Source organism: Grus americana, chromosome 9, assembly GCF_028858705.1.
Source record: "Grus americana isolate bGruAme1 chromosome 9, bGruAme1.mat, whole genome shotgun sequence".
NCBI lineage: Eukaryota > Metazoa > Chordata > Aves > Gruiformes > Gruidae > Grus > Grus americana.
The window spans coordinates 28,977,611-29,002,622 of NC_072860.1; the positions used below are offsets into that span (position 1 = coordinate 28,977,611).

The window sequence follows — 25,012 nt, forward strand, 5'->3', positions numbered from 1 at the left end:
AGAAAAACTCACCCGTTTTGCTGGCAGGGGAGATAACCTCGTGTGACAGAGCTCGTTTCTGGTCACCCTGGTTGGCTATGCTGCACAGGGCACCGAGGGGGGACTTTGTACAAAACAGGTGAGAATTGCATCTACGCCCAGAGCGAGGAGAGCCACGACATCACGGGGTCAGGTGAATATTGAACAATACGCCTGTATCCATACAGGCACATACGATACTGAACAATGTGCCTATGTACCAATATGCCTAATTAACAATGGCTCCGCCGCCTGCGAGCAAACACTCTTCTTTCCTCCTCAACCTCATGATAATAGAAAAGGGATTTTTGGAAGATTTCTGTCCTGACACTTCAGTGTCTCCACTTCTCCAATGTTACTGAAACACAAGATGTTTAAAGTATCGCATTTTTTTTCCCCAGTCCTCTTTTACCTGGGAATGAAAACAGCCCAACTTCTTTCCTTGTCTGGTCCCCACATGTAAAACCAGAACTAAGAAGATACCTTATTCTAAATAACATTTTAAAACAGCCCAAAACACCTCCTATTGCTCTTTTTCACATTTTTAATACTACACCCCCCCCTGCAAGCACAGCATCGGCCCGTGCCCGGCTCTCCTAACGCATGCCGGCATTTGCAGGAGTCACCTCGGTCGTCCCAGCGCAGACCCATCGGCCATTGCCAAAGGCAGGCGGGAGCAGCTCTGCGGCAACGGCCCATGCGCGAAGCGACGCGCGACCCTGAGGGGGGGTGCCCTGACACCTGCCCAGCCCCCCTGGCAGGGCGCCCCACGCTACGCCAGCACCGACCTGTCACCGCCGCCGGCATCGCCCTTCGGCTGGAAGGGTTTGGGTAGCAATGATCATGGAACCACAGAGTGGTAGAATGGCAGAGTCATAGAACCACAGAGCCCCAGCCTGGTTTGGGTGGGCAGGGACCTCCCAGCCCACCCAGTGCCACCCCTGCCATGGGCAGGGACACCCTCCACTAGCCCAGCTTGCCCAAAGCCCCATCCAACCTGGCCTTGAACACTGCCAGGGAGCCAGGGGCAGCCACAGCTTCTCTGGGCACCCTGTGCCAGGGCCTCAGCACCCTCACAGGGAAGGATTTCTGCCTCACATCCCATCTCCATCTCCCCTCCTGCAGCTTCAGGCCATTCCCCTTGGCCTGTCACTCCCTGCCCTTGGCACCAGCCCCTCTCCAGCTTTCCTGGAGCCCCTGCAGGGACTGGAAGGGGCTCTAAGGTCTCCCCGCAGCCTTCTCTTCTCCAGGCTGAACCACCCCAACTCTCTCAGCCTGAGGTCTCCACAGCAGAGGTGCTCCGGCCCTCGCAGCATCTCCGTGGCCTCCTCTGGACTCGCGCTTAATTACTGCCGACAACGCCACGCGCCTCATTACGGCGGGCAGCGCCGGGTGCGTCATTACCGCGGACAGCTCCGCTCCGCTCCCCAGGGCGACCGCTCCCCCCTCCTCCCCCCCCCGCCCCTTCCCGCTCCCGCCGCTCGGCGGAGGCCCCTCCCACGCGGAGCATGCCGGGAGCGGGGCGGAGGCCGCGCGCAGCCGCCGCTCGCGTCAAGCGCCGCCGCTTGCGTCAGCACCGCGTCCCTCCCTCTGGTGGCCCCGATGGTGGTGGCGGCGGCGGCGGCGGCGCTGCGCGATGAGCCGCCCGTCTTCCGCCGGCCCCGGCGCTAACAAGCCCTGCGGCAAGCAACAACACGCCCCGTCCCCAGCCGTGCCCGCCGCCGTCCTCCCGGGTTCCGGCGGGGCGTCTCCCCCCCCTCCTCCTCCTCCTCCTCCCCCCCCCCCACCTCCTCCTCCTCCTCCTCAGCAACAGCAGCAGCAGCATCACGAACTGACTTCGCTCTTCGAGTGCCCCGTTTGCTTCGATTATGTGTTGCCTCCCATCCTACAGTGTCAGGCCGGGCATCTGGTCTGTAATCAATGCAGGCAGAAGTTGAGCCTCTGCCCCACTTGTCGGGGTTCCCTCACCCCCAGCATCAGGAACCTGGCCATGGAGAAGGTGGCTTCGGCTGTGCTCTTCCCCTGCAAGGTAAGGGGGTGGGAGGGGGGGGGTTTGGCAAGGGGACGGGGATGGGGGGGGGGGCCGGGCGGCCCGGTAGGGCCGCCCGGCCCCCCCCTCCATCCCCGTCCCCTTGCTCCCTGTCTTCATTCTTCCCCCCTAAAATCCTTACCCCCCCCCCCCCAAGGCCAAAAGGGGGACGTGGCGCGACACCGCGGTCAAAAGAAAAGGAGGAAAAAAGCCCCCCCAAACTTTTTCACGTTGGTGGAAAAGTTTGGGTGTCGGCAGCTCGCAAGTCGTATTCCGTCCCTGGAAAAGCTTCCCCGTTTGGGTATAAACGCGGCCTCGAAATGTGCTGCTTGTTCTGTTTGAACGGCCAGATCCTCTTTTTCGGGCTGAAAAATGAAATAACGTGACGTTTTCCAAACCCTGCGAACCAACTGGGGTAGGTATAGTTTGGTCGCGTCGGTGCCGGCCTCGGATTTGAGGGGAGGGAAGAGCAGACCGACGCAGAATTTCCCGATGGGTTTATGTCTCGCCTTCCGTGCTAGTTTGATACAGAAATATTGCAGCTTACGACAAGGCTTAAAGGAGTTTTCTAAGGTTCGTCTTAACGTGAGCGATAGGTTTGCTCGGCGGCTTGTAGGTGATGATTTCTTGGCATTTACGGCAGTTCCCACGCTGAAGGAGTCTCCTCCCGGCAACAGCACGTGGGACTCGTCCAGAGCCGCTGCGGACAGCAGAGCGTAGCTCTGCAAAGTCCTAATTTTCTGCTGGCCCCTGGCCCCTTCCTCCCTCTGTTTCTTCCCCATTGTAAGCACAGAGCAGGCAAGGAGCTGCTTGCTGGCCTCCACTCGCCTGTTTCACGCTTTGGCTGGTTTCTAAAGTGAAATAAAATTATGGGAGTGCCACTGGCCTTTAAAAGCAAAGCTTGCAATGATTCTTTCTAATTCACTGAAAATCGTGCTCTAAATTTTGTCCTAGTATTTGGCATAATAGGTAGATACAAAGGCTAGACTTTTTTTCCCCCCCCCCGCCCATCTAGTTATTTTAACCTGTGCTGATGCTCAGTTTTAAAAAAAGTGTTTTATGGAGGTAGCAGAAATCCTGTTTGTGTCTCTCTCGTTAGTTCTCTGCAGCCCTCCTTTGGACGGGCAGGGGCTGGTAAGCTGTCAGGTCAGTAATTACATCTGAATTATTATTTTTTTCTGTCTCAGCACTATTTCAAGTATGCAGATGTCTCTTTTTTTTTTTTTTTTTAAAGTGAGTTTTCTATTTAAAAGAACGAGGTGAACCGCTCTAAAGCGCGTATCCTTCCCAATACACGTTTACCAAGATGGCAGATACGTGCAGGCAGTGCTGAGCGGGTCCTTTTTTTATGTCTTTCTGGAGCCCCTCGATGCTCATACCTCGGTAATCTCAAAAGCACTTTAAAACCACAGCCTGAATCGGTAGAGGGACAGATACAGGAACTGCTGGAGCCGTCGCTGATGTGGAATATGAGAAAGAACTTTTAAAATAGGGTGCTGTCTGTGGCGAGGTGGAGAGCCGTGGTCAGGTTGGCAGCCGGACCAACGGAGCCGGAGTGGGCGCCGCCAGGCTCCGGCAGCGTGCACACGTGAGCTTTCCGGTGAGAGCTGCGAGCAGGCGCTCACCGCCTCTGCCAGGAAAAGCCAGTCCCTCGCAGCAGCTTTCCTCGGCCAGCCCGCAGGAGCATCGTTAGGGTTGTGCAGGGAGTAAACGGCACCTCCAGAGCACATCGTCTGTGCCAATTCCTGCAGCGTGGCGCGGTCGGTGGCGAGCACCCCGTCTGCCTTGGGGGGCTGGCTGGCTCATGGGATGGGGCGGCTGTTGGCGGCAGTCAGCATCTCGCGGAGCTTTTGATAGCGTGGGGCTGTCTCACACCCCCCCCATCCCCCCTTGAATGGGAGTTAACCTCCGGGTGCAATAGCAGATGGAGCGCCGCGCTGGGACACGGGTCCTCTCCGCTGAACACAGCAACAAGTGCAGCGAGCCGCACGCCCAGCTGTGACCCAGTCTGAGCCCCAGGGAATACAAACAGCCACTGTGGGTTTGTCACTGGCCTAGTTCTCATTTTCTCATGTCTCGTCGGTCTCATCTGTGACAGCTGGTAGTGCCCGCTTGTCCTAAACGAAACAGATGCACCCAGGCCAGAGCGGCTCCCCGGAGCAGAGTCCTCGCAGCCCTTCCTTGCACCGAGGTGCAGCTCTGCTGCCCGCAGCGTGCCAGGCTGTCCAGCGCCCCGTCTGCCAGGCGGGACTCCCACCAGCTCGTCCCCACACGCTGCAGGTAAACAAAGCATGGAAGAAGGAAGGTAAAGCCTACAACCTCTTACCTGTAAAGAGGAGGAGATAAGGCGTTCCTAACTTTACCTGTCAGATGTTACTTTACTCACTTGGTAGCAGAAAGGTTTCTTAAGCCCTTAATTGATGGGATTGGCTTCTTCACCCCTTGAGGTTTGCTTTTCCCATGGGTAGAGGAGTAAGCAAAGAGCGGTCTAAGAACAGCCCACACCCCACACACCCCCCCTGGGAGAACTGAACAGCGATCACGGTGTCTGTCGGGCAAGTTCTGGTTCAGGTGAATCAGCTGTAAACGCTTCTCCAGCTGGGCATTGCCTAAATACAAATAATAAGGTGGCAGCTAGCACATGTCAACCAGTTGAGAAAATAGCATTTCCAAAAATTCCTCCAAGTATGACTCCTGTGGTTGATGTCGTGCTCTTCCAAGCAGTGACTTGGAGAAGGAGGGATGCTGCTGAGGTTCGTAATGGCTGAAGAAGCACTGGGGATCGGGCAGCTCAGTGTCCTGGTTGTGGGACTGGGAGAGTTCTGGCTCTGACCCAGTGATGTTTTGGTGGTCTCTGCAATAATCCGGGGGTCTGCGCTGGTTGGCATGTCGGAGGCTGCAGCAGGCAGGAGGCCGTGGACTGGGCTCGTGCCTGCTGGGGGCTTGGTTGGGTTTCTTGGTACAGCACCTGCATGCCAGTTCAGGGCTGGGAGAGATGGAGAGTGACTGTGAACCAGCGGCGGTCAGCGTGCCGCACCTCGCGGCTGCCCGGTGAGATGCTGGCGCAGGTGGGAGCCCTGGGGCACAGCGCGTGGGAGAGGACGGCTGGGGCAGCGCAGCAGCTGGCGGCAGCCCCTGGTCCTAGCTGCGCGTGCGGGGGAGCCGGGCGGCACTGCTGGCAGGATGTCGAGTTCCCCTGTGCCATGCTGCTGCTTTCACGCCTGCGAGTTGCTTAGCTCAGATGGGTGGACCCAAAAACACGGCGCTCGCAGAGCCCCATGTCCCAGACCCTGCTGTGGTTATGACCCGCACGGGAGCGTGTGTCCTCCCTGCGCACCAGCGTCTGCTCCCGAGCTCTCCGCCCCTCGGCACCCAGAAGCACCTCGCAGTGGAGGCTCCTCTTTCCTTGCACGCCCTCTCTTTATGTGGATTTCTGCCATGAGCAACTCCTGCTCTGCTGCCTTCACTGCTCCCAAGGGCTGCAAAGTGAAATTAGCACACAGTAATGCTTTTCACTCTCACTTCTTGGGCCCGGGAACAGCAACGCGCCGCCAGGGCTGTGACTCTCAGTCGGTGCTTATGTAGGTCACAGGCACCATCGGGGAGGTGACCCACCGTGCCTCGTGGCGGTGGGCATCCGTCGGCTGCTGCAGCAGCACCAGGGGTTTCGGCAAGAGCCGCCCCGCTCTGCAGCTGGCGCGCACCGGCCCAGGGCTGGCTCACCTGCGGCTTTCACTGCGGTAAGGGAACTTGACGTGAGCTTTCAGAGAGAGCGGAGGAAAAAAGTCAGAGCTCTGGAAAAGGTGAAAGAACAAATAGAGGAGCTGGTCTGTCCGGAGGAGGTGCCTGCGCTTCCAGGGACAGCTGTGAATGGCAGGGCTGAGACACGACAGACCCGACAGAAGATGGGAGTTTGGTGTTGCCTATGGCTATAGCTGCTTTGAGGGTTGGGTTGTTCTTCTTAAAAAGCTTTGAGAAAGAATTACAGTTATTGCATCTCTGGGCTTTACGTGGCTTCTGGAAAAAAAAAATCTATAGGAGGATTTAAATCTTAAAGTTACTGAAAATACAAAATGCCTTTTAGCGCTCTAAGCAATCAGCAGAAAAGAAAATGCACATCATAAACACATTCAAACTCCTAATTAACGAATGCCAAAAGGAATTAGTTGTTTTCTTTCATCTTTTAAATAAAGTGCAAGTGGAAAACAATATAAAGTTCCCTCTAAGTTAGGAAGCGGACTTAATTTGGATATAGGTTCTTCCGTAACTTTGGGGGGGGTTCATCCAATACTGGCTATAAAAGAAAATAAATCTTATGAATTAGAAGCTTTATGAAGAGACACAGCAGCGTGTGAGGTATGCTGTGACTGTTAGCTGCTAAATTTGGAACTGTGACCTGGCTCACTGAGCAGCGCAGGATGGGAGAGGTGCTTCTCCATTTAACCACTTCATCCAAAGTCTACGGGAAAGCAGGTAGTGTTGTGAGCGTTCTTTGTTGACGTCGGCAGAACTGCAGTCCTCACGCAACCACCAGTATGAGCCGAGATCTGCGCCCTGCCGTGTTTTGCTAGCCTTTTGTAGTGGGACTTGACAAACAAAGATGTTTTTGCTTGAGTGATCTTGGTGTGGCTGTGGAAGTGACGTGGGACCAGCACTCCTCATCTGCCCCATGCAAAAACCGTAGGCAGTTCCTGTTTGCGTTGCAGTTTATAGTGGAACCAGCCTCCAACATAACAGAGGTGAAACTAGCCCAGGATAGAATATCCAATAGCGAATTTGGTGTTTGTTTACACACATACAGCTGCCCAACTGGGCTGCTACCAGGTTGGCATTTAGCAATGTAGGATGGGGAGGGGAACAAAACCAAAACCCAACAAGAAAACCCACCTCCTGCATAGGTACACCAGTGAATTCTCAGTGCTTGTGATTAATTTAACCTAACAGTAAGTTTTACTTATAATAAAGGAAATTACTTTTCTAGTTATTACATGCATTTAAAAAATCTAAGTACATGAGGCTCGATTTTTCAGGGGATTGAAACCCCATTACCAGCTTTCCTAGGAGTAGCGATGCTCTGCATCTTGGAAGCTAGGACAGATACCTTGCATGAAGAGAGTCTTCCACGATGCTCTAAACCAGCCATCTCTTACTGGAGATACTGCCACGTTTCTCAGTCTCCAGATGGTTCTGGTCCTTTTGAAGAAAAGTGAATCCACTAAATTCATTGTACTGTATTCTTGCACTTTGCAGAAAAGTCTTTCTGCACCTTGCAACCAACAGTGTGTATTTAAAAAGGGGAAGGCATAGTGAGACTATATAAAGTAACAAGTCAAATAATAGCAGACTAATCATAGGCAGAACCGCTCTGTGTCCTTACACCACTGCTGCTACACCGCCAGTTCAAGGGAAGGCATGACAGGTTTCCCATGTAAGCAAACAACTTGCAAACAGAAATTGCACATTCATGTTGTTATTGTATACAAACTTACTCCTGTATATTGTCCGACGCTGCCTCTACAGCCTCCTTAGAGCTTTGCTTTAAAATAATTAAAAAGTAATTTTAAAGATTTTAAGCAAATATACTAAACCTAAATAAGGTCACACTTCCTATTTCCAAGACGTAGAGCTTGCATGCTCTATACGCAGCGATGCAACGTTCACTGGTCCTTTCCCAGACAAGCCGTAACAGCCGGCCCGGCGCTGCTGGCAGAGTTCATGGTGCATTTTGCCAGGCAGCTGGCTGTGGCCTGAGCCGGTTTCCTCGCTGGTGTGAGGTTCCGGAAAGCAGAGAGGCTTGCTGTTTTCTGGGCTGGACCTCGCTGTGCATCCCCGGGAGAGCTCCCTAGGATCACTGCTAGGCTGGGCTGAGCGTCTGTACCCAAGCTGGAATGAACGCTTTGGAAGGCTGGAGGGATCTTAAAAGCAGGGACAGATGTTTTACAAAGCGCTGGAGAAGGAAGAAGCACGAGAGGGTTTTGGTCCTCGTTGGGTCCCTGCACTCTGCTGACACACATACAGGAGCAGGCAGGCCTTTTCCCAGCAGCACTGTTCCCATCTCAAGCTACTGGTATACTAGAGGGAGAGGCTGCGCGCTAGAGCAGGAGGGATTTGGACTTGGCAGTCTATTCCCAGCTCTGCCACTGATTTCCCAGGTGGCTTCAGACAAATTACTTTAATCCTGTGTCCCTGCCTTCGTTTACAGGGTTGATAATACTGGCCTGCCTCTGCTTAGCACTTTCAAGCTTAACTGATGTTTTCCGAATGCTTTAGGACGCTCAGAAAGCTCTCCTGGCAAAGTGAAGTTCAGAGCAGCACATGTAGTGACACATGTGGCCAAAACATGGGATAAGTCTTGTATGTGGTCACGAGCTCTGAGCGGATCATTTCCTCTCAGGAAAGCAAATGCGGTGCTAAACAAACGACTGTGAAAACAAGTACGTAATACTTTCTAACACGGAATAACAGAAACGATGAGAAGGGCAATGAAAAAGCAGAAAAATGGTGATGCGAGCCCAGGCGTTAGCATCACGCCTACTCTGTTAGCACTGTGCGCAGCCCTGGCTCGCCGTCTCGAGGCAGACACGGAAGAAGTGGAAGAGGTGCAGAGGCCAAATAGCTCAAAGGTATCATATAACCTGTACACAGGGAGAGACGAAGCAGGCTTTTGAGGGGTGTGATAAAGATCAATGACATGTGCCAAACAGCACGAAGACAGCAAGTCGTTTTTTGCTGTTCACGGCCTCCCATCATGGGGCAGGGCTGCTCACCAAACAAAACCCATGGTGATGGGTTTGGGAGCACACAAAAGCAGGTGCTTCTCACAAAGAAGGGCAAAGCCACCATTCTTTGCTCGTCTTGCTTTTACGCTCTCGCTTCTATAATCACCACTGCTTGCTTTCGTGAAGATGTCTGGTTTTGCCCAACCAGCAGCTTGTATATTCTTACTATTTTTGTTAGTGAGGTTAAAGTCGGAGCTGCTCTTCAACACAACTGCATGATGGAAGTGTTAACCGGGGTATGAACATGGGAAACACCAGCAGGTTGGTGGGGCTGGAAGCGAACACGTACCTGGGTCGCTGCGCTGTGCAGCAGGGCAGCTGGCATGGCTGGCCACGCATTCGCCGCGATGGGGCTTCTGCCTTTGGCAGGAGGAAGCCTTGTTCCACTGCAGCGCCCTGCGATAAAGCTGTTAGCAGAGGATTAAGCAGCAGGGGCAGACACAGTTAAGTGAAGGCTCACGTTAACTCTTTATGGCTTGTAAAACAAGCTCCTCCAGAAGCACAAGGTCGAGTTTCTGTCCCAGTATTCCTACTGTCGTGTTCACAGCATGGGTGATTTGCATCCTGGGCATGTAACCCTTTGAGCTGAAACTTCTTGCACACATATTAGCCCAGAAATAATCATTTATACCTTGGTTATATCTGTCCTCAAGGCAGTGTCATAGCATCCATAAGCAGCCAAGCACGCGTGTTGTAACCTGCGTGATAGTGTTAGCCGTGGTGTTGGTATCGCGACAGATATCTACAGACCAAGGGAGCTGTGCTCTTGGTGAGAATAGGAGAGACTTGTTTTCTCTGCAGAGGTAGCGTGAAAGCAATATGGTCAGTAGGGACAACTGAACTGACTGGAGAAAAAGGAAAAGCATCCCCAGTTGTTTAAAGCAAATTAACCCTCTAAGTTGCCCAGTGACATTAAGAGAAGTTAGATGGTACTTATCTGTGTGTTGGCTTTATGCTCAGTGAAAAATTGTCTTCTCTTTTTCCACTTCTCAAAACTGCAGTGTTGAAACTGTTCCAGTGGTTAAAAAAAAGCTGTGGGGAATCTGCATTTGAATTAAATCAAGTGCTTTTGCTCTGTGATGGCAATAAGGTACATCTATTAAAAATACTTCACTCTAGTAGCTGTTTGCTGAAACTAGAATCCTTTGTTCTTTTTAAAGAAAAGAAAAATCCAAACCAGGACCACTTCAGCTGATCTGGACCAACCAGGTCTAACTACAACAGCAAATCTAACTACAACTCAGCCTGACAATCCATTTTATCTAAGTGCTTGCGTTAGGAAAAAAACAACCAAAAAAGACAAGAAGAATCCATGTTTAAGTGGAAACATAAGTAAGTAGAGCTCAGCTCTGAATCCAGGGCTAAACAGAAGTATCTAACGTAAAATCTGCAACGAGAACAAGAGTGCTGGTTGATCACCAGTGTTGCCAGTTGAGAGGTGGGAGCAGGGAACACCAGTGCTGGTGCGTTTCCTGACGGCTTGTATTTGGTCTTTTTCCAGTATGCAACAACAGGCTGCTCTCTGACACTCCATCACACAGAAAAGCCAGAACACGAAGACATCTGTGAGTACCGTCCCTACTCCTGCCCGTGCCCCGGTGCCTCCTGTAAGTGGCAGGGATCCTTGGAAGCCGTGATGTCCCACCTTATGCACGCCCACAAAAGCATTACCACCCTTCAGGGAGAAGACATTGTTTTTCTTGCCACGGACATTAACCTTCCAGGGGCGGTTGACTGGGTGATGATGCAGTCGTGCTTCGGTCACCACTTTATGCTGGTGCTGGAGAAACAAGAGAAATATGAAGGTCACCAGCAGTTTTTTGCCATCGTGCTGCTCATCGGCACCCGTAAGCAAGCGGAGAACTTTGCGTACAGACTGGAGCTGAACGGCAACCGCCGACGGCTGACCTGGGAGGCAACGCCCCGCTCCATCCACGACGGGGTGTCCGCAGCCATCCTGAACAGCGACTGCCTAGTTTTTGATACAGCTATAGCACACCTTTTTGCTGACAACGGAAACCTCGGCATTAACGTGACTATTTCTACGTGTTGTCCGTGATGTATTTGTGTAGCTAGCGAAACCTAGGCTGTCTGGACATAGTGCTTTACGTTCACCAAGGGTTTTCTTTTTGCTCTGTTTTTTTAAATGATACTCAGCTATATCATCATGTACGCTAAGGTTCCTAACTAGCCAACATTTTTAACTTCGGAGAGAAGAGGAACAAGAGTGTCCTGTAAGAAAAATGAGTGGGAAAAGTGTTTTTTTTTTAAATTCTTGGGTGCCTTAGGAAGATTCCCTACACACAGTCACCTTTTTTAATTTAATTATATTTTATTTAAAGAGTGCTTCCATTAGACATGTGGCTTAAGAGACTTGAAGGACTGCATTCCTGTTTGGGGTGCACCTGAAAGCCCTTTCAGCAGGAACTCAGACTGGCTCTCTCACCGGTGAGCTTTAACAGTTTTCAGCAGGTGGGAAAGGAAAGAAATTCAAGCAAGCTCTCACAAGAGAGATTGCGCCTCAAAGGGGAACAATAGGTACTTCAGCGTCCTAATCCATTTCCTGCTACCTTATTTAAAAAGGGATGGGCATCGGATCATTTGCTGTGATTTTAAAAGAAGAAAGGGGAGGAGGGGCTGGGGTGAAGCATGGCAGGTTTCAGGGAGCGTGGGAATTGCCAGCTGCTGTCCGTTTTAGGGGGATGAGCAAGCCCAGCACACGGCACAGCCGCTCACAGCTGGAACCTGGTGAAAGCAGGAGGCACACATCTAATGTATCTCAAACAGCTAGAGCCAACGATACAGAAATATATTCAAGCTGTCCACATGCAGCTTCCCTCAGAGACATACTTGACTATTGATTATTGTAAAAGACTAATAATATAGCAAGAGCTTTATGGCCAGTGTCACGTCATTTGCTATTTAAGTTTTGTTGCCATATTTACTTTTATTTTGTAATAAATATTTTGCAAAAACTACCCTGCACAGCATGCTGTGCTTACATGTGTGTGTGCGTGTGGCAGTGGCTGCTGCTTCCCAGTTGCTTTGCACGCTCTGCCTTGCTGGATCGGCCCGGCTAGCTCAGCCAGGCGAGCAGCAGGTCTCGCCCCCGCCGCCTGCCCAGCCCTGCTGCCGGAGAGGGCCGCTTTGCAGGGCGGGAGAATAGGTGGGGATCTAAGTCGCAGGGCCAACAGTGACAGCCTGACTCGTGCAAACTGAAATCACGGTCTGTCACTGAAACCGAACCTGCCCACCGCTCCCCCTCTGCTAACAGAAGCCTTCCGTCTGAATCACTCAAGAAAAATATTAGCTCCACATATGGCTTTGGTGAATATTAAGATGTTTGCCATTTGGAAGAGGCAGTGAGTTGTGAGGTGATACAGTCCACTGAGTTATTCAGCGGTAGGAAGCCTCACAACAGTGGAAAACTACATGTAAAGTGACAGATGAAGCTTGGTGTGAATAAACATCATACACAGGGAGGAAAGACGGTCCTAACTGCAGCCCTCCCTCTTTGGAGTTAGGACGGAGTCCTATGCAATCATCACTCAGTGCCTGGCAGCAGTCCCCAGAAAAGTACACAAGACAACGACGAGGATCGCATCAGCGAAGGGAAGCTTCTTCCAGCCTTGAGAATTTGGAAGTGACCACAGGGAAAAAAACCTCCCAAGGAATTACTCTAACCTTTTCGTATCCAGTTCCTATAAAGATCCTATATTTGATCTCATTTATGCTGTGCTGGCAAAACTCCAGTGGCATCAGCCGCGTGAACTAATTTACTCCTGCTTAAGCAGGATCAAAGTCAAGCTCTGGCTCTGACAGGCGATAACACCTGTGCTTCCAGCAGAACTTGTTAAGCAAGAATTCCTAAGGATTTGATTTATTTTCCCATATTTCAGCAACATTTATAGTAGAAGACCATTTTTTCTTACTGACAGTTGGGACATAAGAACTTTTTTGCGTAAAACAGAACTCTGAAGCGTGTCTTTGATTATAGCAGGATTAATGAAATTAATTACTCCAATGTTGCCTATGACCCACAGTAGATAATTTAACACACATTATTTCATTAGGGCTTTCCACAACATTCAGTTCTGAAGGAACAGCAAATTTTTCTTATATCTCACAGCAAAAAAAAACCCCAACACCCAGTATCTTTTCTGACTGAAATTGAAATTAGGGTAAGGAATACCTCAGTTGGTACGGCCAAGAGTGATGTGTTTCCTCTTCAGGTCAGTGAATGAATAGGTGACATTCATTCCAGCACTCGATCGGTGTTTCAGGTTTTCTTCCCAGCGCAGCTGGTACAACATCCCCAAGGGTGACATCCAAGGGCCAGAGGCAGGAGGGCACCAGCACCTTGCAAGGGAAGTGGCAGCACATCAGTAAAGGTGTGGAGGCTCCTCAAAATACTCAGAAAAAATGTTGCTGAGGCCAGCCTGGTTTTCCTAACGTAACTCCCGACCACCATCGAAGCAATCTGATTTTGACGTGGGCAGTGAGACATACCCAGGGAAAACACTGCCCAGGAGCCGGCAGCAGCGGGGGAGCTGCAGCAGGCAGACCTCCCTGCCACGGGGAGCTCTCCCACTGCCCAGCCAGGCACAGCAAATGCCCGCACGCAGCGACAGCCCCTCTCAGCTGCACTCCAGCACCACCTGGAAGCGCTTAACTGCAGAAGGCGACTCGAGGAACCAGGAGTTGTGCCTATGAAGCAGTTTTTCTGTTGAGTCGCTACACCATATTGTTGACAGTTCTCCCTAAAAACAGTTTCCCCTTTAAACACAAAGATGCAAAATCTCGTAGGGACTAATGAGTTTATAGCAAGAGTACAGTGTAACACGAGTGGTTTCCGCTGTGGTTGTGCCAGCGTTGGGCTGCGTGCGGTTAGGACAAGCACTCGCCTCCACCCATGCTGCGGCACTGCTGCACTGCGGCCAGAAGCGTGCCTGTAGCGCAAACGCATTCTTAGTCAAGGTTTAAAGCAGCAAAATGGGGTGCCGACACCCACAGAGCTGTGCCAATACCAGGATCTGCACCAACAATCCCCTGGGGACCCCAGTGCTACAGGGAGCTGTCAGCACTGACGCCAGCTGAGCAGCGTGCCCAAACGCTGCACTAAAACTACTGGCTGTGCCTCAACATATTCCTTCCATTTTTTTAAACCGAGTAGGACTTACTTGTTTTGTTGTAAAACTCACATGCTTGTAAGACAACTGCAAATTGTTACACAAAGGCCTGATAAGGCGGCGTGCACGTGTTGGCCTGGGGTGTACCTAAAGCCCGTGTTTGTTCACAACCCATCCATCTGAAGAGAATTGCTTCCTTTTGTTCGCCAAGCTGTAAGTGCAGATTCCTTGGAGTGGATCCAACAGCACCTACAGGAGACATCAGCCACAGGTGTGCAACGCGGGTACGGCACAGCGTAAGAACTCTCTATAGGCAGGAGCTCCGGGGCGGGTGGGAGTTCACCCACACACACAGGTGAGTCACACCAGGTTTTGTAACCAGCGTTCCACCTTCAGCCCAGCTCCCACTTCATGCAAAAGGCTGCGGCTTAACTCCCGCGGTTGCTCACGCTCAGGGCAGCGGCAGGCAGGAGGGTGCTGAGGGAGGCACCATCACCTTCCTCCCGCGCAGCTTTGGGCGCCTTCCGCGCCTGACCGCAGGCCCCGGGCCGGCTCCGCCGCCGGCAGCCTCTGCTGCCCCGCACACCAGCGCGGCCCCCTCCCGGCCCCGACCGCGGCCCTGCGCGGTGCCCGCCGCTCGCACCCGCCACGACCGCCGGCAGAGGAACCGCGCGGGCCGAGCCTCGCCGCCGGCCCGAGAGCGCAGCCCTGCGGCGGGAGCGCCGGCCCAGCGCCCGGTACCGCCGCGGCCCGGGGCAGACAGACCCCGACAGACCACGGAGCCGGCCCGGCCCGGCCCAGCCCCGCCGCTCCCGCTGCCGCCCCTCAAGCGGAGGCGCCGCCGCCGCCGGGCCCTGCCCCCGCCGCCGCCCCGGCAGCCCCCGCGCCCGCCGCGTTGCCCTGGAGACGGCGCGCGCCAGCCCACGGCCGGGCCATGGACGGGGCCGACCGGTGCGGGCCCTGCCGGGCCATGGACGGGGCCGGGCCGGGAGCGGGGCCGGGCGGCTGCCGAGCGCCCGCCGGCCTGGCAGGGGCGCGGGGAGGGAGGGGCCGGGCAGGGCCGGGCCGGGCCGGGCGGGACACCGCGGTTTCTCCTCCGCGCTTCCCCTCTCGGTGGCGCGGGCGGGCCCCGCCGCCCTCGGCTGTCTGACAGAGACCGGACAGGTCGGCAGTGCCGGAGACAAGAGAGGTCCCCCGGCCGGCACGCAGCTCCCTTCGGTTCCCAGCTGCACGCCAAGCACTGCACGTACCGGCCCGACCACCCGGGAACGTGCGGGAAGGAAAGCGGGCGTGCAAAGCGGGCGTGCAAAGCGGCCATGAAAGCGGGCGTGCAAAGCGAGCGTGCAAAGCGGCCGCACTCAGGCTCAAAGGCCTTCTTACAGCCATCAGATGTGACGCAGCGGGCGCCTTCAGCCACGGCAGCAGAACTGCTGCCAAGCCCAGCTTGCTCCATCTAAAGTGTGCAGAGTTTTAACTGAATGCACTTGGAAAAGTCTCCTTCATTAGCGTAATCATCAAGGGCAACTGCTTTGAAGTCATTACGTATGACTAATAGGTGGGTTTGTGTCTTAAATTAAGGGAAATGGGAACATCGGGCAGCATTGAACCCATCGCCATGCAGAAGGTGCCAGGAATTTCGGTGTCGATGCAGACAGAAGCTAGCTGGCTTCATGAACACGCCTACAGAAAATCAAGTAAGAAACAGCTTTGTTCAAGAGCGAGGTTGCTCACTTCTATTGTCTTTCACCCAGGCTGCCTCGTACCCCAGTGTCTGTCGCAGAAGACGCATGACTTTGCAGTTTCCCAGAGATGCTTTTGCAAGCTGGCGGCAGACCCGGGAGCAGCCCCCAGGAATCCTCCCCAGCAGTCAGTCCCTCCTTAACCTCTCTGCAGAGCCGCTTCTAACGACGCTCTGGGTCCCCGATAAGCCTGCGGGAAGGCTCTGCCAGCCATCAGGCGTAGGAGTGCTCAGCAGATGGCAGAACTGGCGCATTGTATTCCTGTGAGAGGTACCGGCAGCGTCTCTAAGGAGAGCTGAAAATATATCAACCTTTTTGTCTCCTTCTGCTCAGCTGAGTCATCCTGGCACGTGACGGAGTAGCCGGCTCCTTTGCTCGCCCGCTGAAGTACAGCACTGTACCGTGGCGCGCAGCGTATCAGTGGCAGTTGCTGCCCCATCCCATCCCTTTCGGGCACCACATCAAACAGCCTTTGTGCTTCACTTTGAATGCCAGGCAGCTCTCCTCTCTAGGAGAATGTCCCCCGCATCTCACGTGCCTCTGAGAGCAGGAGTGATCTGGGCCACAAAACAGATCCAAAAAGCCGCATGCAGATCCATCCCCATAGAAAGGGGGCATGCACAGCCCCCGACAGAAAACCAGCGGTGTCTCCTAGCCTTTGGAGGAAGTTTGTCTGGAAATGCACTGGGAATGTGTTTGTAGGAGAAAAACATTGCAGGCGTTGCACTTTAGGTGGAGCTTCACAAGTCCTTGGGATGACTGTCGCTGTAACGATCAAAGTACAGAATAACCAAACTTGTGCCAGCAGTAAATCATCTGCCTGGGTTTGGGTGCAGCAGTGGTAGATAGAGATGATGCAGAAGCTGCAAAACCCGTTAGAGAGGGCAGAGTAAGAACGTGGAGTGTCCACCCGCGCTGAGCACTGCGCCTGGGTACCGGGCTTCTCCGTGTCTCTCGGTGCCACGGTGCCCCCAGAGCCGTGCCCTGGCTGCGCAGCGCCACGGGTGCGCTGTGCACTCCCTGAAGTCACTTCTCAGGTGGCGTTTATGATCGGTTGCTCTCTGTGGCACAGCTTGATTGCAGGGGGTGATAACTACACATCTTTGAACAGCAATTTAAAAACCCGAGGTTGTAGCAAACCAGCAGCCACATCGTTCAGCCTTCCAAAAGTATAAGCGACACCCATAGCACACTTTCTGGTTTTTCTCCTGTGCTGGTGCATTCACTTCCAGGCACATTCCCGAGCTGTGGTTCCCCTTGCAGGCCTGGGAGCTGGGTGTTGACCTGCGGCTGTCGTGATTTTTACGCCATCCTTTTTAAATACACGTTCTGATTTTTTCATACTTTCAAAAGAGAAGGACTTAGAAAAGTCTTTGGGTCTATCAGCCTGCCCAGAGTTTCATCTGGCTGAGTATTTTCGGGAAGGCAGGACAAGCTTACTTAGAAGGACAAGACAAATTGCATGGCAACAAGGGGAACTGAAATTCAAGATTAAATAACTAGGAATGTGTTTAGTTTGGCTGAAGGGGAGCTATGACAACTGGCGTGCCAGCCATGCCGATGTTCAGACAGAAGGTGATGGGGCAGCAGGCAGTTGTGCACCTGAGGGCGGCTGGATGTCGGCAGCACTGCCTGCCAGGAGGGAGCCTGGGACTGCTGAGGACAGTCGTAGACACCCGGTCATCGGAGGTGTTTCCTGTCGCCCCAAAGGCCAAAACTCCCCCTTCGTCTCTACAGCTCTTTCTTCTTAGGATAAGAGAGGCTGGCAATGCTTTAGAGGATAATGCGATATTAGATTAGTGCTACAAGGCGTTGTCTCTAAGCAATTAGCCATCACCATGACTTCAGCGGGACGATTTTGTAAAGCCCTGATCCGATGTCAGGGGCGTTTGGGAAGGGTTACCTGCAGACCCAGAGCCCCCTTCTGAAAGCACAGGACCAAGTCTGGCAAGAAGGTCTCAGGCAGCCAGCGTGGTCGGTGAGAAACGGCTGGCATGCTGAAAAAGGAGTAAAACAAATGTGTCTAGAAGATAAGCTTTCTGAGAACATGGCTCTGCTGTTCAGTAATTCTCATTATCGCTGTTACTTACAGCCCTGTCAGAAGAGTTCAGCAGCTTAGATGTTTTGTGTGACATGGAGGTAAGGACTCATGCAGGCTGCATGTACACGTTTTCTGCTTAATGGTTTTACCCTGAAGAAAGATACGATTCCACATTGCTGTTTGTATTTTCCACTTTGAGTTCAAAGAAGATTTTGTGACGCTGTTCAAGAAGTCACTGAACACGCTCCCCTCCGTCGGGCTGCCTACCCTTCTGGCCTACAGACCCGAATCATCACGAGAAAACATGCAGACTGAGGTGAGTCAGTGCTGGGTGTTCCCTGCTACGTAGCTTTTTTTGTTTATTTTAATTCCTACAATTCCCACGCAGGAAAAATAAAAATAATGCCCTTTGCTAAGCTACTGCAGGAGTTCCTTTATGAAAGGGTTTTTCTTTGTGAGGCTGTTGAAATGATGCTTGTTGTGCACGCTAAACAGCAAGAGGCTGTGCAAATCCTCTCCCCACCGCTGCACCCTATGTTGAGAATTTCCTGGCAGAAGATTTTCCCCTTTGGCTAAAAGAGAGATACAAAATTTATGTAAATACTAAGTATACAGTCAAAGAATACGAGCAGGGCACAGAGTTCCCCATAACCCTTAGCAGAGTAAAGCCATCAAAGAGAGTTAATCCTAGGCATGAGGTGGGGAGCAAGGGAATTTCCAGGAACTAAGCTCCAGAGAAGCCAAGAATTTCAAGTTAGTATGTTCAGAAAAGGATTTGAATGAAAGTGCTAAACACGTGCTATAGTAACCGAAGTGTAAGTGAAGCACACCAGCTACGCGTCCCGGAGCAAGTACCCTCCAGCCCTTGCTGCCGCTGTCTCTCCGGGGAGCGCTGAGCTAGGTGTGCTGCCCTTGGGAGCGGAGGCGTAGGCATGGAATTCAGCAGCGTGATCCTGGCAGCTGCATCTTCTGTAACTTGCATTCAAAATGTGTTTTCCAAAAATATTTATTTCAGAGTATCTAGTACCCATCCTCGAAACACATCCTGCAGCAGCCCTGATTTGCATCTGGTCAAGTACGCTCAGCTCTTTTGTCAACAAATCTGGTGGTTCCTCATGAAATTCCCCACAGATTTTCCTATGCCCAACAGTGCAACAGTTGGGGAGCTCTTTTCTCTCCAAAGCTCCAAGCAATGTATTTGAAAGGGTTAGTGCATCAGAGTACTCAACTATAGCCTTCTGCACGCTCTGAGGCTTTCCCTTGGAAGGAATGGGTCTCCTAAATACTACAGTCGTTCCATTTCTTTGAGGTTTTTTTATTTATTTACTTGCTATAGATTGGCTCTTCTTTTTGGTGGTTGCCTGAACCTAATGTTTCGAGTTAAATCCTTCCAAGATATCACAGGCACAGATCTGTTTTAACTGCTCTTACATGCTTTCTAACATAGCGTTCTGAGCAGAGCCCTCTTTCCCCAAGACAAAACGAGGATTTGCATGCTGATACCCTGTTTCCATCCTCCCCCGTTCTCTCTCCCGCCTCCACTCCAGACAGAGGAGGACTCTGCTCCGAGGTGCGAGTACTGCGGCAGCCTGCTGAAGCCGTTCCCTCCCTTGGAAGGCGCTTGCCCAGCATCACAGGATTATGACTCCGTAAGCTGGTGGGAAAGGCTGGCAGAGGTTTGGTGCGGGAAGGCCTGTGCTCCTGGCACCGCTCGCCTGCCTTTCAGAAATTCTGCTGCGAGCGTAACCGAGACCTCTATGAGTTCATCGTAAGTGAGAGGAAGAACCACGAGGGCGCCCGGAGCGTTGCCATTGCTGTTGGCCCCCACGAGTCCCATGGCACCGAAGCCGAAAGGCTGCTGTCAAAGGAGAGAGCGTACCAGAGGTACCGTGAAATGACTCCCGGGAGAACGGGGATCGGGTCTGTGTAGGGAACAGCAGGCGAATCCGGAGGGAAAAGAAGCATTGAGAAAATGAAACTGCAGCAAGAGGGAATGAAAGAAGAAAAAAAAAAATTGCTTTAGGCAACACAAGTTCGTATTCTGTCTGGACCCTCTTGGCTTTTCTTTTGTCAGGCTGCGTTAGAAGGTGGTGTGGTACGTGCTACACACAGCATTCATTCTGCTGCTGACAGACGTACTACCTAGAGACAGAGCCAAAAACATAACTGCAGCCGGAGGAGGGATAATATTGGGGTCTAACTCTTACCTCAGGTGCTGAAACAAAGCTTGAATTTGTATTTCTCCATTTTGCTGCATAAACTGTGGCATGCATTTGGATTCCAATTCCCAGAAGTCCCAAGAGCTCTGCAAGCTTGACTTCTGCTGGGCTGTTTAGCAGGAGGCCCAACGCTTGTACGAGTATCTGAGCCTATGGCCTAGGCTTAAAGAGAAGTAAATCGGCATACCTGGCAGTAAACCGCTAGTTCCCTTGAAGATCCTTTGCAGTCTGATGGTGCGAGTACCTCATATTGCGTACAGAGCATCAACCAAAGCCATTGGCAGACAGTCAAATTTATAGGAAGCTAAGTAAGAAGAATAGTGAAAATATTCTTGGAGATTAGCTGTTTTCTTGATCTTGTGGGCAGCTTTCATTCTCTTTCACATAAAGTCTTGATACAAAATCCATTACAATGTTCAGCTCTGCTGTCGGTAGAGCTGACGCCATTGCAATCGCAGTCTGTTCACTGAGCAATTCCTTTTTGCCGAGATATAATTATTTTGGTGATATTCCATTGCCTCTAACTCTTATTTGCAATTATGCGAGCGGAGAGAAAAACAGGTTCAGAAACTTGTGTTCCTATTGCAGGGATATCCAGTGCTTCTAGCTTTCGGAACAGGATATATGAAATGTGTATCAGGAACGCTTTCCTTTTGCAGGCAGCAGGAGAGACGACTGGCCAGACAGTTAGCCTTCCTGGCAGCAGAGCCGAGCGTAGCTGAACGTGAGTTTGCATTTCCTTATGTATTTATTTGTCTGTTTATTGCAACAATGAATTTAATGGAATTACTTGTCTCTAATGCTTTCTAATTGAACAGGAGGATTTACGCAGCCACATATTAGTTCCTTGTTGAGGGTGCAATCCCATTAAATTAGATACTGCCATATTAAATAATTCCTCACGTGAAAACCCAAAAGCAGTTAGATTCCCATTGCACAGAGAGGATCTCCTTGCTGTGGCTTTCAGTATTTATATCTGAACGTTTCAGCTGAGATGCACAGAAATTAATCTTAGAGAATAATAAATTGGCAAAGCCAAGCCCTTGGAAGCCTGAATTAAGGTGATCGACGTTTTGCCTAATCAGGTGAATGCTCCGGTAACTCCTAGCCCAGGCTGTGGGTGACTGGGCAGCCCTTTGGATCTAGCCATAAAATCAAAGGCATTTTGACTAAGAACAGATGAACTAGATTTACAATATGGGCATATTTTCACAGAGGATGGCAGGTCAGCAATCAGGGTTTCAGATCCTCAGTCCTCCAGAGCATGGAGCTGCGAACGCTTTCCAAAAAAAAAAAAAAAAGTCATTCTTTACTCATACAGATGTGTATATATACATAATTGGAAAAACTACATCTTTTTTCATAATCCTGTTCTCTGAAATAGCTGAACAGTTTGGACTGTCCTTGTTAGATAGAGAATACCCTGAGACAGATTCCAGGATGGAGCATTTCAGCCAGAAACTCCCACTCCCCCACGTTACAGCCTCGCTGCAGAGGCGCCAGACAGCCCCGACACCGGCGCTGCCGGCCCTACCCGCCGCACGCAACCCCTCCCTTTGCTCTCTAGGTTCGCATCAAACCGGCACCATTTCCTACCTGCTTTCTCAAGAGCCCCCATCGCCGCAAGGCCGGACGCTGGTGCCTGGCGAGAGCGCAGCAAAGCCCGAGGAGGAGCCCATCTCCTACAGCGTCACCTGCTGCGATTTTACTCCTGTGGGAGGAAAGGCAAGAAGCTGCTGCCCGATGGCGACGGGCTGCACCTCGGCCATGCCCGTGCTCCGGAGCGGCTGCAGCCCGGCACCCGCCTGCCTCGAAGGGCAGTTGGTGCAGGACTGCTCTCATCCATTTTGTCCTTTCTTTTCCAATCTTAGGTAGTGAAGAACGAATTGTTGGAAAAATACTACAAACATGGAGGGAAATTCCTTACCATGCTTCCAGATGGAACAGCTCAGTTATTGTATCCTTCACGGAGTTCATTTGCCTGCATTAGTCCAGGGTTGTAATTGTAATTTTAAGTGTCCCCTAGTCTGTTTTATCACCGAATAACCTGGTCCGCCACTCACGCTCGCTTTCACAGTCTGAAAAAAGCAGTAGTGAAACCGCCTACAGAGCTCTTGGTCTGAAGTTTTTCAGATCAGCCAGTAGCTTCGATGAAGGACGGGCACTTTAATAGCCAGCTTAAGAAATGCGCTAGCCCAGTGCTCACACCCACTCCCGAGCTCTGGCCACCCGTGGAAGGGCACTGCTGGCCAAGGGGTCCCTGCAGCGTGGGCTCCGAAAGCGCTCAGCCTCGTCCTTCCCCGGGGACAAACCAGCACAACGTTTCCCACAGCACGGCGCTGGTCTCTGTCCTCTGGGCAGGAGCACGTAAGAGCTGCGTGGACAAGCTGAAGTTACCGGTGTAACTAAGAGCGCTGTCTGAAGGAAGAAAAACGTGGCAGTTTCACCAGAGGACCCCATAGCTTTCAGACTGCCTTTGCCATTTATTAAGCCACAACATTTTAAGTCACCCACATTATTTTTCCTTACTGTGGCTGACTTCTTTCTGACCCGGGGGGGTATGAAAGCGTACCTGCGCTCTGCCACCAAAGCAAGCGGGCTTGAGACTACTTCTCTGCCCTGCCCTCCGGGCTGCCTTTGTCCCAGGGAGGCTGCTGGCCGTGGCAAACAGCAGAGTGCCATAAACGCGTGCGCTCACAGTAGCAAGTCTTGCTGGAGGGAAACCCCGATAAGACCCCAAATACCTGCAGTTTGGGTACGTTCAAGTCAGGTTTCAGGCGCAAGGGCCCTTTTTCCCTCCTGGTTGCTTGGGTTTTTTTTCTCCAGGAGAATACCTGCCCATTTTCTCTGCTGTTATCCAAGTGGAGTAATTTGTTCACTTCACTTTACTAGGCTTCTACCATCGTGTTGTCCAAGAATGCGTCTTTAGGATAAATGTGCTAAGCGGTTCTGCCTGGTTTATTGGTTAGAAAACAACAAAAATGTATTCTGTATCTCTAACTGCTCTTTTGTCAGTGTATACAGAATACTTCAATGTAGGAGAAAAGCACTGGCAGTGTCCCAGGTGACACTGGCAGCGCACCACCGTTCCGCCTTTAACACAGTCATCTGGGTAATACGTCAATTTTTATACTCCAGAGCAGCACTCTGAAATATGTGGTATGTAATAATAGACCAACCAAACAAAGGGGTTATGTTACGAACGCCTTATCTGACAACAGCTATCCATCTGGAAATCTGGCAGTCATTGTTGTACGAGAGAAAAAAGAGCTTATTTGCATAGTACAGGAAGACACGCCGAATAATGCCGGAATACAAGCAGTATTTAAGTCCAATGGCAGAAGTACTTGCTATTATCCAAACGGAGCTGTGTGGTATGTTCACGTTGGTCAGAGCAGTTTTGCTTTCCACTGCACATTTTAAATTTCACAGGTCATAAAGGCTATTTTTAATAGCATTCAAAAATTAAAAGCCAAGTATAGCAGCTCGCAGGCCCAGCGTCGGGTGCCTGCCAGAAGAGCGAGGCTACCCCAGCTGTGCCTGAGCTGGGGGGTTAGATCCCAAACTAGCCGTGCCTCAGTACCGCCCCGCTGGGCAACGAGGGCCATCGGCCACGGGAGCGGCAGGGTGCAGAGCTTTGATTTTCCCTTCTCTTAGGATAACCATGACTATTCAGGGAGGGCAGTATTTGGACCAAGCAGGCAACAGGGTGAGAAGGTGGACGTGGCCGAACAGCGTCGTGTCGTCGGGACCACACGTCCCGCTGAGCCCCATCTTCATCTCCCTGAACCGGCACGTGGGGGTCAGGATCCTGGGCCAGGACAAGATCACCGTTTCCTTCCTCGCCATGGGGCAACAAGCAAAATTCAACGTGGGAACCAAAGTGCAGGTACTTCTCAAGTGCACAAGCAGTTCCACACAAAGCCTCTCCCCACAGTGGGAGCGAGGCAGCCAGGGAAGCTCCCATCCATGGGGAAGCACACTCATCCCACGGTGGGTGCTCCTCATGGTCCTGCCCCCCAAAACAGCAAACAGTGGAGGTGTGCCCATGCTCGGTCCCCACGCAGCCAGGGGGCTCGCCAGCTCCGGCAGCCCTGGCTCTCTGCAAGGGGCTGCAGAGTGTGGGAAGTGCAGGTCCCCCGTGTCCCTGGCCACAGCCCTGAGGGTCACCCTGTCTCTGCCATGGGGAGGAGAGCCACGGTCCGTGTGGGCACGGTGCGTGGCAGCTCCCTTCCCCCATGGGCTCCTGCCACAGGGGCAGGTTTGTCTACTGGGAGAGGCCAAAGCCCCAAAGCCCCGTCCCGCATGCTGACACCGTTCGCCTCTGCTCCCCAGGTCAGTGGCATCGGCCGGCTGCCTCCCCCTGCCCGGCTGGGCAAAGACGAGCTGCTGCTGCTTGCCTTCAGGGTGAGGATCCTGCGGCTCTGCGACAGACTGCGCGGATGCTTAAACTTTCCTTCTAACGAGCAATGGGAGAAAATGCAGCCTCCAGCGTACCTTATCACACAGACTTTAAAGATCTTACAGCTTTGCACAACTTCTGACATAAGTGACGAGCTACGCAGCTCAGTCCAGGCGATAGTAAATGCTCAACTCTGACCAGCACGTGTGTGGTGTGATGGCAAACCGAGCCGTGAGCTGCTCCCTGGCACTGCAGTGCCTGCGCCCACTCGGCAAGGCTCTGCCGTGGCGCGGAGCGAAGGGCAGCTTGTGGCTGTTCTGCAGGGCACCCCCCAGGGACCATCCCACCCCGATAGGGTCTCGCTCGGCACGAGCAGGGTGGTGGGGCAGGGAGTGCCAGAGCACATCGCCTCGTCAGCCCACAGTGAAGTGCATCTTAGCCATGGAGGCAGGAAGAGGGGCTTTGCTCAGGGCAGAGAAAATCCGTGCTTGATGTCGGTGCTTTGCTCCCAAGCAACCTCCCCTCGGTCTCCCAGCAGAAACCAGCCCAGGCTGACCAGTCGTTTCAGCCCGTGGATGTGGCACAAAGATAAAAGCAACCAGAGCACAGCTAAGTCAGCCTGTGACAGGTATACGGGCAGGAAGTGTTTGCTCAGA

At 52.3% G+C, this 25,012-nt stretch overlaps 1 protein-coding gene and 1 long non-coding RNA gene across 6 annotated transcripts; one reads left to right on the forward strand and one right to left on the reverse strand.

Moving 5' to 3' along the window:
- The first annotated feature begins 1,584 nt into the window (after positions 1-1,584).
- SIAH2 (siah E3 ubiquitin protein ligase 2) lies at positions 1,585-25,012 on the forward strand. Of its 5 annotated transcripts, none has more exons than XM_054835230.1 (12): positions 1,912-2,047; positions 15,534-15,649; positions 17,787-17,833; positions 17,935-18,051; positions 19,283-19,384; positions 19,462-19,619; positions 20,614-20,678; positions 21,522-21,679; positions 21,826-21,911; positions 23,176-23,328; positions 23,612-23,843; positions 24,290-25,012. In XM_054835230.1, exons 2-12 carry the CDS (start codon positions 15,538-15,540, stop codon positions 24,551-24,553), a joined length of 1,494 nt encoding a protein of 497 aa, XP_054691205.1. In that variant the 5' UTR covers positions 1,912-2,047; positions 15,534-15,537; the 3' UTR covers positions 24,554-25,012. The 5 variants fall into 5 exon arrangements, with proteins under 5 accessions (XP_054691208.1, XP_054691205.1, XP_054691206.1 ...); XM_054835231.1 differs by lacking the exon at positions 1,912-2,047 and adding an exon at positions 14,115-14,239; XM_054835229.1 differs by lacking the exon at positions 1,912-2,047 and adding an exon at positions 14,855-14,906.
- LOC129209933 (uncharacterized) lies at positions 6,965-14,808 on the reverse strand. Its single transcript, XR_008578265.1, has 5 exons — positions 14,599-14,808; positions 14,007-14,204; positions 13,019-13,185; positions 9,116-10,606; positions 6,965-8,682 (listed from the first exon to the last, which is right to left on the reverse strand). It is a non-coding gene; the product is annotated as an uncharacterized LOC129209933 (long non-coding RNA).

Excerpts from the sequence above, each read along its gene's own strand:
- SIAH2 (XM_054835229.1), top strand. Across the intron at positions 15,650-17,786 it reads ACACGCCTACAGAAAATCAA|CCCTGTCAGAAGAGTTCAGC; the intron begins GTAAGAAACAGC and ends TGTTACTTACAG. Across the intron at positions 18,052-19,282 it reads GAGAAAACATGCAGACTGAG|ACAGAGGAGGACTCTGCTCC; the intron begins GTGAGTCAGTGC and ends CCTCCACTCCAG.